Consider the following 16,169-nt stretch of genomic DNA (forward strand, 5'->3'; position numbering starts at 1 on the left):
GGTATTTAGTCGTCTTCATAAGCGAAAGGAAACTAATTTTTCGGTTTTACTTCAATACAACTCATGGTGGAGGGTATAACAAGTTCGACCGGGTTAAACTTAACACCGTTCTTACTTGCCTCAGTAAACGTTAGTGCCGGTTCCCTCTTCCATTTGTTTTAAAAGGCAAACCACCCAGAATCAGTCATCTCTAATCGGTGATAACATTTTCGATATCTGCAAATCGCTTGACTTACAATATATCCATGTCTAAAGTTGCTATCGCGCCAAAGTTTCTCTCGGCTATGGACTTGATGACCATGTTCTTACATCTATACATGTCGCAATATGACCCCTAGAATCTTAGGGTAGTCAGTGGTCGGAATTCTGTTACCATCGACCATGAAATTTAACTCAGTGCTCACATCTACAGCCCGTGTTGTGTTCACAATGATTGTAGATTTAGTGGCGGATATTTGCCTATTCCTCGGTTGGAAAACGTAGTAAGATCAGTGAAAGAGGTAAACAAGTTCCGGAGATATCAAATCACCCCGGTGAACTTATTGTTTCACTCTACGGGGCTTGGACTTTTTGTTCTTGAATTGATTATCTAACGTTTCTGCTCGATGTCCTCAAACAGCGTGAAGTGCTTGACAGTATTGAAGGCTCTTGATAAGTCAAGTGCCACCATAACTATTCTATCACACGTCCTGCTCTGGTTGAGTCCTCAACTAATATGTATGGATATGGCGTGCAGCTCTGTTGTCGTGCTGTGCTGCTTACGGAACCCATGCTGATGTAATGCGGTAACCCTGGCGGTCAATAATTAAACTTAACAAAATCATGAGTTGTGTGAATAAAACTAAACAAAGTCAGCATACGACCACCAACGGGTATAAAAAGAGGTTGCGAACAGACAGTACCGTGCCCATAGCGAAGCAGAAATTAGTTTGTGTTGTGAGTTTATAGTTAGGAGGGGGATTGTCGTGCCCCTGGTTTTAGACATATTTTTGTGTGCGTTTGGAGTCAAGTGGGGGATTGCCGTGTCCCTGGCTTTAGACCTATTGGTGTAGTGTGTGTTTGGAGTCAAGTGGAGGATTGCCGTGCCCTTGGCTTCCGACATATACACAACTGTGGTTCCACGTTAACGTTCTTCGACCTATGTTGTGCCAAAGCCACTGCCAACTATTCTGCCATCAACATTCATGGGGCCGTGGTTCTGCCCAAAAGACGCCGTCAAACTTCGTCTCCAGCCGAAGAGCCCTAATCATCGTCATAATAATGCTCAATACAGTGTTGTGTAAAGTGTAATTTTTACTAAGAAATAAATGATTGTTTATAACGTTTTAAAGAAAAACCAACTGTGTGTCTTTCCTCTCTCTTTCTAATGCCCTATAACAAATAAATTCTTGTGACGACCCTGGCCCCGCTGAATCTACCCCAGCTTTTCAGGGGTCTTCTAGAGATATAAGTCCTTCTATATGTTAATAAAAAACATGTAGAACATAGGTTTCCCTCCATGAAGTTCTCAATTCTTGATTGCAGACACATTTTCCCACAACCAATAAAAGCCATTTAATCAAACCGTCTCGGCATTCAAATAAACAATCTTTTGACGGAAGTAATAAAGTTTAGGTTTAAGTCCTTTATACCAAAACCTCCATGTCTAAAAAACATCAGCACAAACGATGTAACTCAAGTCAATGATGTTGAACAAATTTTACAAGCTATGAAGTGTACAATGTTTCATTTGTTGTCGATAAACGGACGGACGAACACACGAACGGACGACCACTGTATATATGTTTGCCTTCTTGTTATTCATGCCTTCAATTTTTTCTTTTAATTTTTTTTAGTTTGCCAAAAGAAAAGAGTACTTATGTTTCTCATAAGTAGTATAGTTGTTCTTATCTACCTTATCCACAACCCCTTGGCAAAACGTGTAAATGCTATTGGGTTATCATGTAGTTGTTGTTGTTCATACCTTTTGGCTAAAAATAACATCATAAATTTTCCATAGCCAAAACCAAACAACACATGGAAAGAGGTAAATACATATGTATGTGTGTGGTTAATGTGTGTTAGAGAGATATATGGATGGGCAGATGGATAACAAAATAACAGAGATACACTTTGTAGTGGCACAGTGATCTTCATTAGGTTTTCATTACATCTGAGACACGGATTTCTTCTTCCACTTGCGTACTTCATCGAAGCCTTAGCCCTCCAGTTTTGCGTGTACCGACATGCTGTCCGTATTTATACGCCTTTTTAGCGGGTTCATCATCGCTCATTACGGCCTAGTCTTCGCAATCGTTGTATCTCGATAGCAGATACAGCTCATGGTTCATACGACGTCTATATTCGCAGACTTATGCCACTGTAGTTATCACACACAGTTCTATCTCCCTTCTTGTGGCCGGGATGCCAGATGGTTCTAACTAGCTGATGCATACACAGCTCTGCTTATCATTGTCTTCAGCTCATCTTGGTCAGACGGTATACATTCAATGCCATCTTGTGGGATTGGATCTGTGGTATCTTCGTCGTCTTCGCTAGTATTGGATGTTCTTTCCATATCCTGAGCACACCAACTGTATAAGTTACCAAATAACCTTGATGGTATCTACCGGAGAATGTGCCTGTACCAAAGCTAACAATTTGATGTTGCACTTTTTGAATTTTCGGACTTCATTCTGGCTCCTGTACATCTCGATTTTGTCACAGTCCCACTTTTCCATTTCTCCCTTTTTCCCTCACAATGGTACTGATTGCAGAGTAGCCTATAGCAGACAGCCCTATATCTCGCATTTTTATACCCTCAGCCTTAAAGCTGGAGAGGGTATAAACACATTGATAGGATCAAAAATGTGCCTCATCGAAATAATGGTTTTGGACCGCAAGTATGTTTGGTCGAAATTCATTTCCAAAAATTTTGGTGTCCAATTTTGCACTTCGTAATATGTTGCCCAAACTTAGTTTAAGTTCGAAGATGGGCCATATCGGTTCACTATATAGATGAGACATATAGGTCCTTTCCTTCAGGTACCTCCCCCAAAAAATGTCAAATCTTTTTGCTAAAATGGGGCGCACGATAACTCTTTAGTATTGCACATTATAATATCTCTACGAGATATAGATCAAGTTGGAATATGGTCTTATAGATCCACTCCTTCGGGTACCCCACACACAAAATTTCGGAAAAGTGCAGTTTAAGACTTCCTTTCGAATCTCCTTGATTTTTGTTATTCTTACTTACTTAGCTGGCCCATTACAGAACATTTGTTCCATAGACCGAACTAAGAAAAGGTCTCCAATTCTCTCTATTTAGTGCTTCGCTTTCTGGAATACCGCGCCTTGTCATCTCTTCATCCAATTGTTTGCGCCATCTATTCTTTGGCCTGCCAATTCTGAGTGCGCCGCCGTGTGGCTCGAATTTATACGCCATTTTAGCGGGCCTAGCCAACGCAATCGCTGCATCTCGATACGTTTAACTATATTGATGTGGTTGTATAGCAGATACAGCTCGTGGTTCATGCGACGTTGATATTCACCGTCAACGCGGATTGGGGTGTAGATAGCACTGCCTTATCTGCTTGCGCAAGTACCCAGGCTTCGGAACCATACATCAGCACGGGTAGTATCAGTGTTTTGTAAAGCGTTATTTTTGTTTGACGAGTTGTGGCTTTGTTTTTGAAGTGCTTACTTAAGCCAAAGTAGCATCTGTTGGCCAATATAATTCTTCTTTTTATTTCACAACTGATGTCGTTTGTTGTGTTTACGGCGGTGCCGAGGTATACGAAGTCTTTTACTACCTCAAAATTATAGGAACCAACTTCAACAGTTGGTCCGATCTCAATGCACGCATTGCGCGTCGACACCATCAACTTGGTCTTCTCGCCGTTTACCGCCAGACCTACTTTAGCAGATTCTCCTTTGACCTTCATAAAGGTATCGGTTACTTCTTTTACTGATCGTCCCATGATGTCTATATCATCAGCATAAACAAGTAACATGTGGCTATTGGTGTAGATTGTTCCACTTCTTTTGACGTTTGCCTCTCGTATAACCTTTTCTAGCAGGATGTTGAAAAGATCACACGAAAGGCTGTCTCCTTGCCTGAAACCTCTTTTGGTACAAAACTCTTCGGAGAGGTTCTTTCCTATTTTAACTGAAGATCGTGTGTTAGTTTGAGTCATTTTAAAACGCTGGGCTTTGCGGGGATACCAAATTCAGGCATGGCTTGAAATACCTTTGAACGTAGCGGGCTGTCGAAGGCTGCTTTATAATCGACAAAAAGGTGGTAGGTGTCGATCTGCATCTCTTGGGTCTTCTCCAGGATTTGCCGCAGGATAAATATCTGGTCAATGGTGGACTTGCAGGTCTAAAGCCGCATTGGTATGGTCCAATTATTTAGTTGACCATGGGCTTTAGTCGTTCGCACAATATCCCTGACACTATCTTGTAGGCGATAGGGAGAAGACTTATGCCCCTATAGTTGAAGCATAATGTCTTATCTCCTTTTTTATGGACGGGTCACAGGATGCTCATGTTCCAATCGTCGGGTACGCGTTCTTCCTGTCATATGGAGCTAACTAGCTGATGCATACACCTTATCAGCGTGTCGCCTCCGGTTTTAAATAGAGTTGTGTCGTTCATGAACGAACCGGTTCAAAGAAACGATTCCGTGAAAAGAACGAACGGATCCGTATCCAGCACATTTTTTATATCGTTCATTTAGATATCGTTCATTTATGAATGAAAAGTTCAAAAAAAGTTGACATCACTCTTACTATCGGTAGAACTTTACGACTGGTTTTTATTCGTCGCTAATTTACCGCATTTTACCGACATTTGTCGGTAACTCAAGAAATGAGTTAGAGAATCGCACTACTGATGACAAAGATATTGCTGCTTACAAAATTAGCAGCAGAACCATCACCATTAGTTCTACAAACTCATACAAGCTGCGTTAGGGTTAGCATCACAAATTTGCACACACAAAACAACGATTCAGTTTGCTCCAATCGATCAGTTAATCATATCGGTCAGTAGCTCATATCGTTCTTCTATTTGCTTCTTTTGTTCGTATTCCAAACAACCACCACGTTCAGAAAACATTCACCATTTTTTTGCACATCACAAATATGCCCGCACAAAACAGTCAATGATTCAGTAAGCTCCTCTCGTTTATTAAACGAAAAAGAGCCAACGAACGAAGTGAACGAGCCGGATCTTTTTGGTGAACGGAATGAAAAAGATCGATCCGCTCAGTGAACGAGATTGCCCAACACTAGTTTTAAACAGCTCGGCTGGTAGGCCATCAGCTCCTGCTGGCTTATTATTCTTCAGCCGGTTTATTGCTGACTTTATCTCATCTTGGCCGGGTGGTATACATTCAATACCATCTTCTTGTATTAAATGTCATGCTTTGTGTCATGGCAGCTATAATGCAGTGCGTCACCATTAGGTATTGTCGTGACGCCTTTCCCAATCCATCGTATTTCCTGTATGACAGTTACGTCCGCCTTGTATTTTTCAAGTACATCTGTCAGCGCGTAAACTGCACCTTCTTTATAAATATCGATCTAATCTTTTGCGACCATATGTATATATATTCTTGATCAGGATAAAATTCTAAGACGATGTAGCCATGTCCGCCTGTCCGTCCGTCTGTTGTAATCACTCTTGTGTCCACAATATTAAAGATAGAATGCAAAAAATTTGCACCCGATTGTCTTCCATAGGCAGGTCAAGTTCGAAGATGGACTATATAGGTCCACGTTTTGGTACAGCCCTCATATAACGGTACCAATTGCCAAGATATGGACCTATCTGTTGGTCTGTGGTTGGGTATATCCCCCATATAAAGGTACCTCCAGATTTAAGGTATTTTGAGGGTTTTAGCTACAGTTTCCAAAAAACTTTTCCACTAAAAATTACCAATATAGGTCCTCGGTTTGGTATAGCCCCCATATAAAGACATAAACAGATTGAAGACATTTTTACGTAAATTTTTTGACCTAATTTGTGCATTTTGGGTATCCGTGGTCGAATAAAGTTTGCACCTAAAAAGAAATTAGTTATTCCATTTTTGTTGAGAATCCGTCCGTCTGTTGAAATCAAGATACAGCTCGCTATTTCTAAGATAGAGCATTGTTATTTGGTATAGAAGTTTTAATTACTTCTAGCATGTTTGGTGTTGAAAGTGGGCCATATCGGTCCCCGTTTTGATATAGCCCCCATAGAACGGCACCTGCCGATTTTCGGTATATTGAAGGTTTTAGTCCCATAATAACACCGTAATGGCTAAAATTTGGTATTTAGTCTTCGCTGGAGGTATAAAACTTTCCATCAGAAATTTGTCGGTATAAGTCCACACCTTCATATAGCCCCATAGAACAGTAGCTCCCGATTTTCGGTATTTTGAAGTTTGTTTCCTCAATATCCTACCGAAATGGGAAATTTGGTATTTAGTCTTCGTTGGCGGCACAAAATCGTTCCACCTAAAATTTGTCGGTATAGGTCCACGTCTTCATATATCCCCTATAGAACGGTATTTCCTGATTTTCGGTATTTTGAAGGTTGTGTCCTTAATATCCCACCGAAATGGTTGAAATTTGGTATTTATTGTTCGATGGGGGGTGCAAAACTTTTCACCTGAAATTTGTGTCCATAGCTAACATAGAGCGGTATGTCCCGATTATCGGTATTTTGAAGTTGGTGGCCTCAATATCCCACCGAAATGGCTGAAATTTGGTATTTAGTCTTCGTTAAGGGTATAAAACTTTCTACTTCAATTGAGCGGTACCTCCCGATTTGCGGCTGGAAGTATAAAACTTTACACCTGAAATTTGTCGTTATTGGTCCACGCCTTCACAGTACCTCCGATTTTTTGAAGGTCGTGGTCTCAATATCCCACTGAAATTACTGAAATTTGGTATTTAGTCTTTGTTGGAGGTGTAACATTTTCCATCTGAAAACTGTTGGTATAGAACCACGTTTTCTCATATTGTGGCCTCAATATTCCACCGACATGGCTGAAATTTTATATTTAGTCTTCGTTGGGGTATAAAATTTATTATAAGAAATTTATTATAAGAGCTATTCAACAATAAAAGATAAAATCTTTGCTTAATCTTTGTGGTGTTAAATGTTTGTATATTTGCTATAACACGTTTTTGTAATGAACTATTTTGAACATCATAACAATTACAAATTCTTTATTACGCTTGACATTTGCAAAAAAACTATGTCAACCATTTTTATGATATAATTTATTTTCCAGCAGTGTCCTCCGTTGAGAATATTTGAAACTGATCTCTTGCTACAAACTAGTAAATATATGTGGGACAAAAACATGTTTCTGTCGTATTTTTATTTTTTTTTTCGACCTTTCGAATGTTGTTAAAATCAAGATTATTGAGCTTGAATTCAATTAGTTTACAGTTTATTTATTGCATATTATTTCCAATATTTCGAAATTACATTGAACTTCATCTTCAGGGATTTCTCTGTCGATTACTCTTTGAATAAAACCAGAAGAAAACGTCATAGAAACCCCCAATAATTGTATTTTTGGAAGTGCTTTTAATGGATGCACATTTCTAGGAATATTCCGTTTTCCTTCTTCGGCAAAGGACTTTGTGACGACAAAAGAAATAAAAAAACTGGTCGGAACCAAATCCTTCTTGGTCAAAATTTCAACAATTTTAATCCTTTAACCCAAAAACTATGTATTATGAGTTTTTCAGAATTTTATAGCCATTTTCGGACGTATGAACTTGCCAACCACATATGGATTTGTATCATTGATCACAAGTGTTGCGGAGGAAGTACCTGAAGAAATGGACTGGACGAAGGGACATAGCTTAGTCAACTCCAAATTGTCTGAAACACATTTCGTCCAAACACACTTTGGTCCTTAAACTATTATTTCGATGAGGCACATTTTGGTAGATTGGGAAAAATTGAGTTTATAGATTTTTGCTTAAAGAACGCATACATGTATAGACCTTGGATTGGGCGCCAGACATTCATTTTAAAATAATTCAATACTGGTTGTCAGAATTTTCCTTGTTCCTTATCAATTTATGAGAAGATCCACGATAGGAAACCAGATTTTCTATAAGAGAAGTCCGATTGGACGCCAAAATTAGTCTATTGACAGATGCACGATAGGGCGACATAATTTGTCATTTACATACCCCCATTGGGTGCTAGAATTTCATGATGGATAGACGCACTATTGCTCAGCATTAGTTCTCTCTCAAGAAATACACAAATTCTTTGTGATAAGATCTACGATTGGGCGCCAAAATATATTCAGGGAAATAACTACAATTGGTTTCTTTATGACAATAACAACGATTGAACACCTGAATTTCCGAAAATGAAATATTGACCATTTTCTCGGCTTTTTTTTCTTTATTAATATAACTCCTAGATCTACCTGTAAATATTACAAGTTAGAAAGTATCAGTCAGCTGAGTCGACAGAGATATACCCTCAGCCACGTACCCGAAGAAAAAAAATTAACACAATACTTCTACAGGTTTTTTAGCTGTTGGGAAAATTTTCCAAGATGGAAAGGGCCGCAAAAACTACATGTTGCAACAAAATTCAGAATGATCCAAGACGAGTGCATTTTTTCCAAACTTTGGGTAGGGTGTACCCGTAGAAGTGATCCGATGTAGTACATATTCGGACCTAATGCAAATCTGTAGGAAATAAATTTTTTTCTTTATTAGTCTTATATTTTCCTTACAGACTATATAATTAAAAAAATGTTGTACTTAATTTTCTGAATTTAAATATATTACAATTTTACTTTTCAATTTACAAAGTTTGAGCTAAATCGATTTCTCTCTTAAAGGGTTATTTTACACATTAGCCAGTTTAGGTGGTGCCGGTAGGATTTTCTGGACCTTTCTGGGTCATTATTTCAGGAAGTATGGACTTGCCCACGAAAAAAAATTACAACGTCGTAACAGGGGCCGCAAGTGCAACCTGCTGCATCACAAATTAATAAGATCAGAGAGGAGTTGTTAAACTATATTTTTTACAACTTTTGTGTGGGAGGTACCCAAATGAGTGGACCGATATAATCCATATTAGAACCCGATCTATGCCTGAAAGTAATATTACCAATAGCAAAGTTTGGCTCAATTCGGTTACTCTCTCCTAGAGTATCATGCCCACAATCTTGGGGAAAATTTTTAAACCTTTGTGGGGGGAGTGGACCGATATGGTCTATTTTCGAACTTAAACTAAGTTTGGACAAAATATTGAAAGACCCAAAATTGGAACCAAATATGTTGATCTCTTCGAGAGTTATCGTGCGCTCCAACTACGACACATGGTATTATATGGGTTGTTTGCAGTTTTTTGCTGATTTCTGAGGAAGTATGGACTTGCTCCTGATAAAAATTATATCGTCGTAATGGGAGTATTGAATACAAGTCGCTGCAACAAAAATCAAAGCGATTCGAGAGCAGGCCTTAAACTGCACTTAAGCAAAATTTTGTGGGGGAGGTACCCGAAAGAGTGGACCAATAGGGTCCATATTGGAACCTCATCTATGTCTGGTAGAAATGTCACGATGTGCAAAGTATGGACTAATTCGTTTACTCCCTTCAAGAGCTATCGTGCGGACAATTTTTCCGAACATTTTTGAACTTTTGTGTGGGAGGTACCTGAAGGAGTGGACCGATATGGCCCATCTTCGAACTTAAATCAAACCTGGACAAAATATTTCGATACCCAAAATTTGAAAAGAATCGATTGATCCGTTCGAGAGTTATCGTGCGCGCCAGCCACCCAGACAGGCAGACAGACAGACGGACGAACATTGCTAGATCGACTCAAAATTGTCTGAAACGGATATCGTACAAACATACTAACAAACCATTATTTCGATGAGGCACATTTATCAAAGTGTAAATACCCTCTTTAACCTAGAGGCTGAGGGTATAAAAAACGATGGATAACGGTATGTTATCCGAACTTCGCTCTGCATAAATCAATTCTCTACTAATCCCATTTTCCTTTCATAAGTTACTCAATAAAATTGGAGTGGAAAGCCGAGGTCCTCAACATTCCATGTAAACAACAAAATTAAATGTTAAGATATTTCTAAGGTTTTCGGATTGTATACTCTTTCTTTTGGTCTTACCGAAGTAATATCACAGAATTTGATAAATGATACACCCAAAAGTATATGCGATTATTAATATATTCATTGTTTTGAATATATATTAACTCTGATATATTGTCAGAATTTCTGGAAACAAGGGGAAATTTACCAAGAAGTCTTACGTCATTTTAATAAAAAAATAGTAACGAAAATTATTTCATCAGTAATATACGTATAAAATAAGGTTTACATAATTGCTAAATAAGAAATTTTCGCTAACATGAACTTTCAAAATTTTGGTCAGGGGGGCCCCGAAATGAAATCCTGGCTACGTCCCTGACAGGTACAAAACATCATTTGCAAAAAATCAGGCAGTATACATAGGTTTACCAAAAGTTATAGCCCATATAAACCTTAGCCACCATTTAAGGTTTTTTGAAGATTTTAATCACATTTTTCTATCAAATTGGTCGTTAATTGGGTTTCTGTGTTCCCAAAAAGGTAGAAAACTTACTCGCAAACAAACTGTAAATATACATATATCCAGGTTTAAGTCTAACTGGTATTTACCAATTTTATGTATTTCGAGAGCTTTTTTGTCAAAGTTTCAATCCGGGATATGCTGCCACGAGTTCAAAAGCTTAATTCGAAATTTGTAAATATTGGTCCATGTTTTGGAAAGAACTACGATAACGCCCCATATAAGCTATTTTGAGGGGAGTATTATCAGTTGGGATATACTACTTCTGTAATAAGAGGAAGAGCCTATACGGTCATAAATGAAAGGAAACTAATTGTTATTATTCACTTCAATACAGTTCGGCCAGGCCTTTCCATATTATCATTTCTATGAAATCTTCAGTGCTCATCAAAATGCTCGGTGCCATTCCACAGTGGATGTTTGTTTACATTGCCAAGACAACCGTACACAACATACATACATATATGTATGTATGTACAATCCTTTCAGATACAGTACTTTTACAATGTTTATAAGTAATGTACATATACACACATATGTTTGATTATAGATGTATGTATGTATGTTATACTTTGAGGTTGCCTTGAGGTACGCAATATCTTTTACTTAACTTCAAACACAATAAACTCTCTGTTATTTCTACCAAACGAATCTCGTATACTCGATTGGAGTACGTAGGTTGTTCGGAACAAAAGCTTGTTTGTCGGTTGTCGTTTTCAAAAGGATGCCTAGCGTGTGTTAGACATTTTCAGGTTTTTTTTTGTTTATAGAAATTGAACATCGATTGGTTTGTTTGTCAGTTGTAGCATTATACATACACACATACTTACGTACATGTGAAATACGCAATGAATCTTCCAACATTGAGGAGCTACAGACACACATTTGGAATTTCTGAACAATCCAGGTTAACTTAGTCGTATGATCAACGTAATTGAGACAAGACATTGTGCATACGCGCTCATGACCAATTCATAACTTGTTTAGAACGATGATGACAAGCCGGGTTGTCTTTATCTATTGAAGACCATGAACATTAATTAAGACCATAGACATAAAAGGCAATCCCATTGGTTTGGCTACTCTGTACCGGATTCGACCGAAATCGAGTGATTCGACCAGCGGCTGTCAACGTATCACACATATAATCCTACGGCGGCTTATTCTATTGACTCGGTGGAATCCTGCAACATTTATTTAACAATTATAAAACACATTCATATGTACATTTGAACATTGCATGTATAATTTTTTGTTAAAAATATGTCGTTCCTACACGGAACATAGGGCGGAAACTAGTTCTTTCCAACGTTGTCTATCTTGGGCAATTCTTCGTATTTCTGGCCATGTGCCGAAGTTCTTGCTTTCTGCCTGAATTGTTCGTATCCATGTCATCTTGGGACGTCCTCTGCGCCTTGTACCCTGGGGATTCCATTCGAAGGCCATTTTATTTAGATCAGTGTCATCTTTTCTGAGTGTATGGCCTATCCATCTGCATTTTCGCCTTTTTATTTCCCTTTCTACAGAAAATATTGCATATTCTTCGTAAGCATTTGTATACCTGCAGAGCTTGATTAATGGTTTTGGTCACCTTCCAAGTTTCGCATCCGTAAAGTAGTATTGGTTTGATGCTTGTGTTGAATAGACGCAGCTTGGTACTTCTGCTGATGTTGCGGGATGACCATATTTTCCTCATGTTGTGGAAAGCAATTCTAGCTTTATTGATACGGCTTTGTACGTCAGTATCGGCACCCCCGTCCTTCGTGATTATGCTCCCCAAATAACAGAAGCTGTCGACGTCATCCACGACAGTGGGTGTGCTGTCCACCATTACAGTCAAAGGGGAAGTGTTTTGAGTTTTTAGGCGCATGAGTTTGGTCTTTTTCATGTTAATTTTGAGACCTATCGTTTTTGCATTTTGTAATAGCTGTTCCAATTTAGCTCTGGGTCCTGCGATGGAATGACTCGTGAAACAAATGTCATCAGCATAATCAAGGTCGCTTAGCTTTTCATGTGGACGCCATTGTATGCCATCTTCGATTTCTGAATTTGTTTTGCGCAGGACATTGTCAAGCACAAGTATAAATAGAAGTGGGGATAAGACGAATCCCTGGCGGACGCCGTTGCGAATGGTAAAGTTTGGGCTAGTTTTTTGTTTAAATCGCACGCTACATTCTGCATTTGTGTAGAGCTCGCGGATAATATCAATGATTTTATTAGGGAGCCCATATTCAGTTAGGGTATCCCATATTGCGTCTCTATTGAGATTATCGAATGCCCGTTCAAAGTCCACAAATAGTAGATATAAAGGTGACCTGAATTCTACGGACTGTTCCACAACGATTCGGAGTGTGTTTATATTGTCAGTGCATGATCTCTGTGGTCGGAAACCGTTTTGTTCGCGCCTCAATTGTGGGTTTAATACTGGTGTGATTCGGTCAAGTATTATAAAGGCTAGAACCTTTTGGATGGTGTTTAGGAGAGTGATTCCCCTCCAGTTTCCGCATGAGCTTTGATCTTCTTTTTTTTTGGAATTGTGATAATGACACCTTCTTTCCATTTCGATGGTATATTGTTAGTACACCATGCTTCGCTAACGATGGGTTGTAATATGGTGGTTAAGACATCTGCGGCGTATTTGAAAAGTTCCGGGGGTAGATTATCAGGTCCTGCGGCTTTATGACTTTTGAGTTTTGAAATTGCGCTGGATATTTCCTCATTCGTTGGTGGTGCTACATTTATGTTGTGCGGCGGGCTGTTTCGGGATTGTTCCGTTGGCTGGTATTGGACAGTACTGTTATCATCGGCGTCTTTATAAAATTCGGTCCAACGTGTAAGTTGATGCTCAATTGTTGTAAGAGGGAGTCCGTTCTTGTCTTTGAGGGGCGGTATGTTTGGCCTTTTGTTTGTGATTTGTTTTATTGCAGTATAAACTCCTCTCAGATTGTTACGTCGAGCAAAGATTTCAGCATCTGCTGCCACTACGTTTATGAAATTATTTTTGTCTTCCTTTGCAAATTGCTTGACTTGTTTTTCAGCTTCCGTATATTGTTGCTTTTTGGTAAGTTTTTCTGCAGCATTTTTTGTGTTTATTAGATCCTTTTTAAGTGCTCTCCTTCGTTCGATAGCTTCCCATGTTCTAGGGCTAATCCATGGCTTTTTTCCCTATTCTTTAGTCCAATCGTTTTCTCTGCTGCTATCCTACAGGCGTGGGTGACATCTTCTAACGTATGGGGGTGGTTGTGTTTTAAAAGTTCATTGTTTAGACATGAAACATAATTATGGCGCATCTCGCCATTCTCCAGACCCTCTATATTTAGTTTAGTGTTACGTTTCCTCTGGGATTCAATAGCAGATGGTCGTAATCGTATTTGTGCTACTAATAAGTTGTGGTCACTAAGAGTGGTCATCCAAGAGTGAATTATGGTACCTTCTGCTGATTAGCATATGGTCAATTTGGTTTCTTGTACTGCCATTTGGTGATTCCCACGTGTACTTATGTATTCTTTTGTGCGGAAACCTTGTACCGCCTATGAAGAGGTCATTGTTGCCGCATAGTTCAACCAGTCGCTTACCGTTATCGTTTCTATCTGAAGGTAGCGCGTGTTTTCCCATAATATGCTGTAGGTTTGTGTTGTCATTTCCGACTTTGGCATTGAAGTCACCTAAAATCATTAGTATATCACCTTTGGGAGTGTTTGCAATTGCACCTTCAAGTTCTCGATAAAAGTCATCTTTTATTTCTTCGTCATCTGGCTCCGTTGGGGCGTAGCACTGCATAATGGTGAAATTTCTAAACTTGGTTTTAAATCTTGAGGTGATAATGCGATCTGAGATAGGGTTGTAACCTAGGAGTGCATTCTTTGCACTACGAGATATAAGAAATCCTACTCCGTTCCGTCTGGTGTCTTGGGTGCCACTGTATATGAAGTAGTATCCAGAATGCGTCCACATGTCTCCTGTTCTAAGCCACCGTGTTTCTGAGAGTCCTAGAATATCAATTTTGTACCTGTCCATTTCTTTGCAAACTTGTTCAAGTCTCGATGCATCCGAAAGTGAACGAACGTTCCATGTTCCAATCATATTCCTTTTTCGAAAGCTAAAAGTCGTCATCGTTGTATTCCGTTGGTTTGTTATTAAATGCTCTGTTCCAGAACCTGCAAGAAGCTACTATTTTTTACTACAATAACATTTTTTCCTTTATGTTATCGGAAAAAATAGTAAAAATTAGTAGATTCTTGCAGTTCAGGAACAAGACCATTGTTTCCGTTTCTTGGGTAAGTTGGTTTTACGACCAGGCTACCAACCCTGAGCAACCCCATTTACGTCAGTGGGATACGTACTGGTGATTTCGTAATCTTCAGGCATCCAGTCTCATCTTATCAAGGGTATAGCGCTGCCCAGCTCCACGTTTCGCACGTTGATAAGAAGAGATTGCACCAGGTCCGATAAATGACGTATCCTGGAAACCAGTCATTTCCCTTGGCTCAGACCCCCTTCCTGTCATCGTCACAGTAAATAGACCTCCCGATTGGCAAGGGTTCAGAGAATTTACTAATCACCGCTTCAGTGAGCTGCATATTCCCTGAGAGATCTTGCTGGGTCAAATATATTAAATCGGACCAAATTTCCCAGAGGACTGAACCAGAAAAGGCTGTGCGACCGAACAGTCATGGTCGAAAACTTTCGATATCGTCAACAATACCAAGCTGTTCGAAGATATTGAGAAGACCACCCTCCAGCCATGTTTAAAACGTTGGATAATCACATATATATGTGGACACCAGTCATTTGTGGAATTTATAAATAAGAAGTCTAGAACACGTAGAGTGAAATAGGAAGTTCCCAAAGGCAGGATGATATCTCCGGAACTGTTTAACCTCGACCTTTCTTAAATGCCACACCCTCCAGACGGCATAAACATCGTAATGTAAACGGATTTTACAAGATCGTACAGCCATCTGTGTGTTGGGCCCTATCTTTGATGACATACATATGTGATAGGTTAAATGTCTACATAGCTGACTTAGTGCAGTTCTTCCATCTGAGGAATATGAAAAAAAATCCACCGCTAAATTCACGGCCACACTGTTCACCACTTGAACGGCTGAAATGAGGCTCCCACTGAACATATTGGCCGATGGTGTCCTGATTTCGAACACTAACTACGCCAAAATATTGGGTGTAAAGTTCAAGTCGTACGCGCGAACCACAGTTTTTTTGCGATAAGATCAGAAGTAGAAACAAGGTCCTCAAGTTGCTGGCCATGCAGCACTTGGGGTGCTGACAAAGAAACCTCGTTGACCTCTTACAAAGTAATGGTCCGCTCTGTGGTAAGTTATGCCAGAATGCCGCCCTGAGGACTGTCCATATGACACCAGTGGACCATCTTCATGAGGAGGCAAAGGTTTTACAGATTCATTAGCACAACATGATGTTGTCGATGCAGTACCTGCTTTAGAGTTATCAGCCTACCCCAACTCAGTCACGTCAGGAGAGATCTTCATAGTCTGGAGGGAAAGGTCAAAAGTTATAAACGAGAACCTCTAGATCAACGATCAACGTGTCAGGCAG

The 16,169-nt window shown here is 39.4% G+C and overlaps 1 protein-coding gene across 1 annotated transcript; it reads right to left on the reverse strand.

Moving 5' to 3' along the window:
* Positions 1 to 11,755: 11,755 nt before the first annotated feature.
* On the reverse strand, positions 11,756 to 14,375 carry LOC141392507 (uncharacterized). The gene is made up of 4 exons (XM_073965444.1): positions 14,171 to 14,375; positions 13,145 to 13,666; positions 12,157 to 12,638; positions 11,756 to 11,779 (listed from the first exon to the last, which is right to left on the reverse strand). The coding sequence occupies exons 1-4, from the start codon at positions 14,373 to 14,375 to the stop codon at positions 11,756 to 11,758; spliced, it is 1,233 nt and encodes a 410-aa protein (XP_073821545.1).
* Between the last annotated feature and the right edge of the window lie 1,794 nt (positions 14,376 to 16,169).

This window comes from Musca autumnalis, unplaced genomic scaffold, assembly GCF_047663935.1.
Source record: "Musca autumnalis isolate F117 unplaced genomic scaffold, ASM4766393v1 scaffold_2, whole genome shotgun sequence".
Lineage (NCBI taxonomy): Eukaryota > Metazoa > Arthropoda > Insecta > Diptera > Muscidae > Musca > Musca autumnalis.

Bases quoted from the DNA above. Each gene is read 5' to 3' on its own strand.
- LOC141392507 (XM_073965444.1), bottom strand. From the start codon at position 14,375: ATGCAGTGCTACGCCCCAACGGAGCCAGATGACGAAGAAATAAAAGAT. The intron at 13,667-14,170 runs GTAAGCGACTGG...AAAATGCTGCAG, and splicing joins TTCAGATAGAAACGATAACG to AAAAACTTACCAAAAAGCAA. The intron at 12,639-13,144 runs GTGTCATTATCA...AAACAAATTCAG, and splicing joins ACCATCGAAATGGAAAGAAG to AAATCGAAGATGGCATACAA.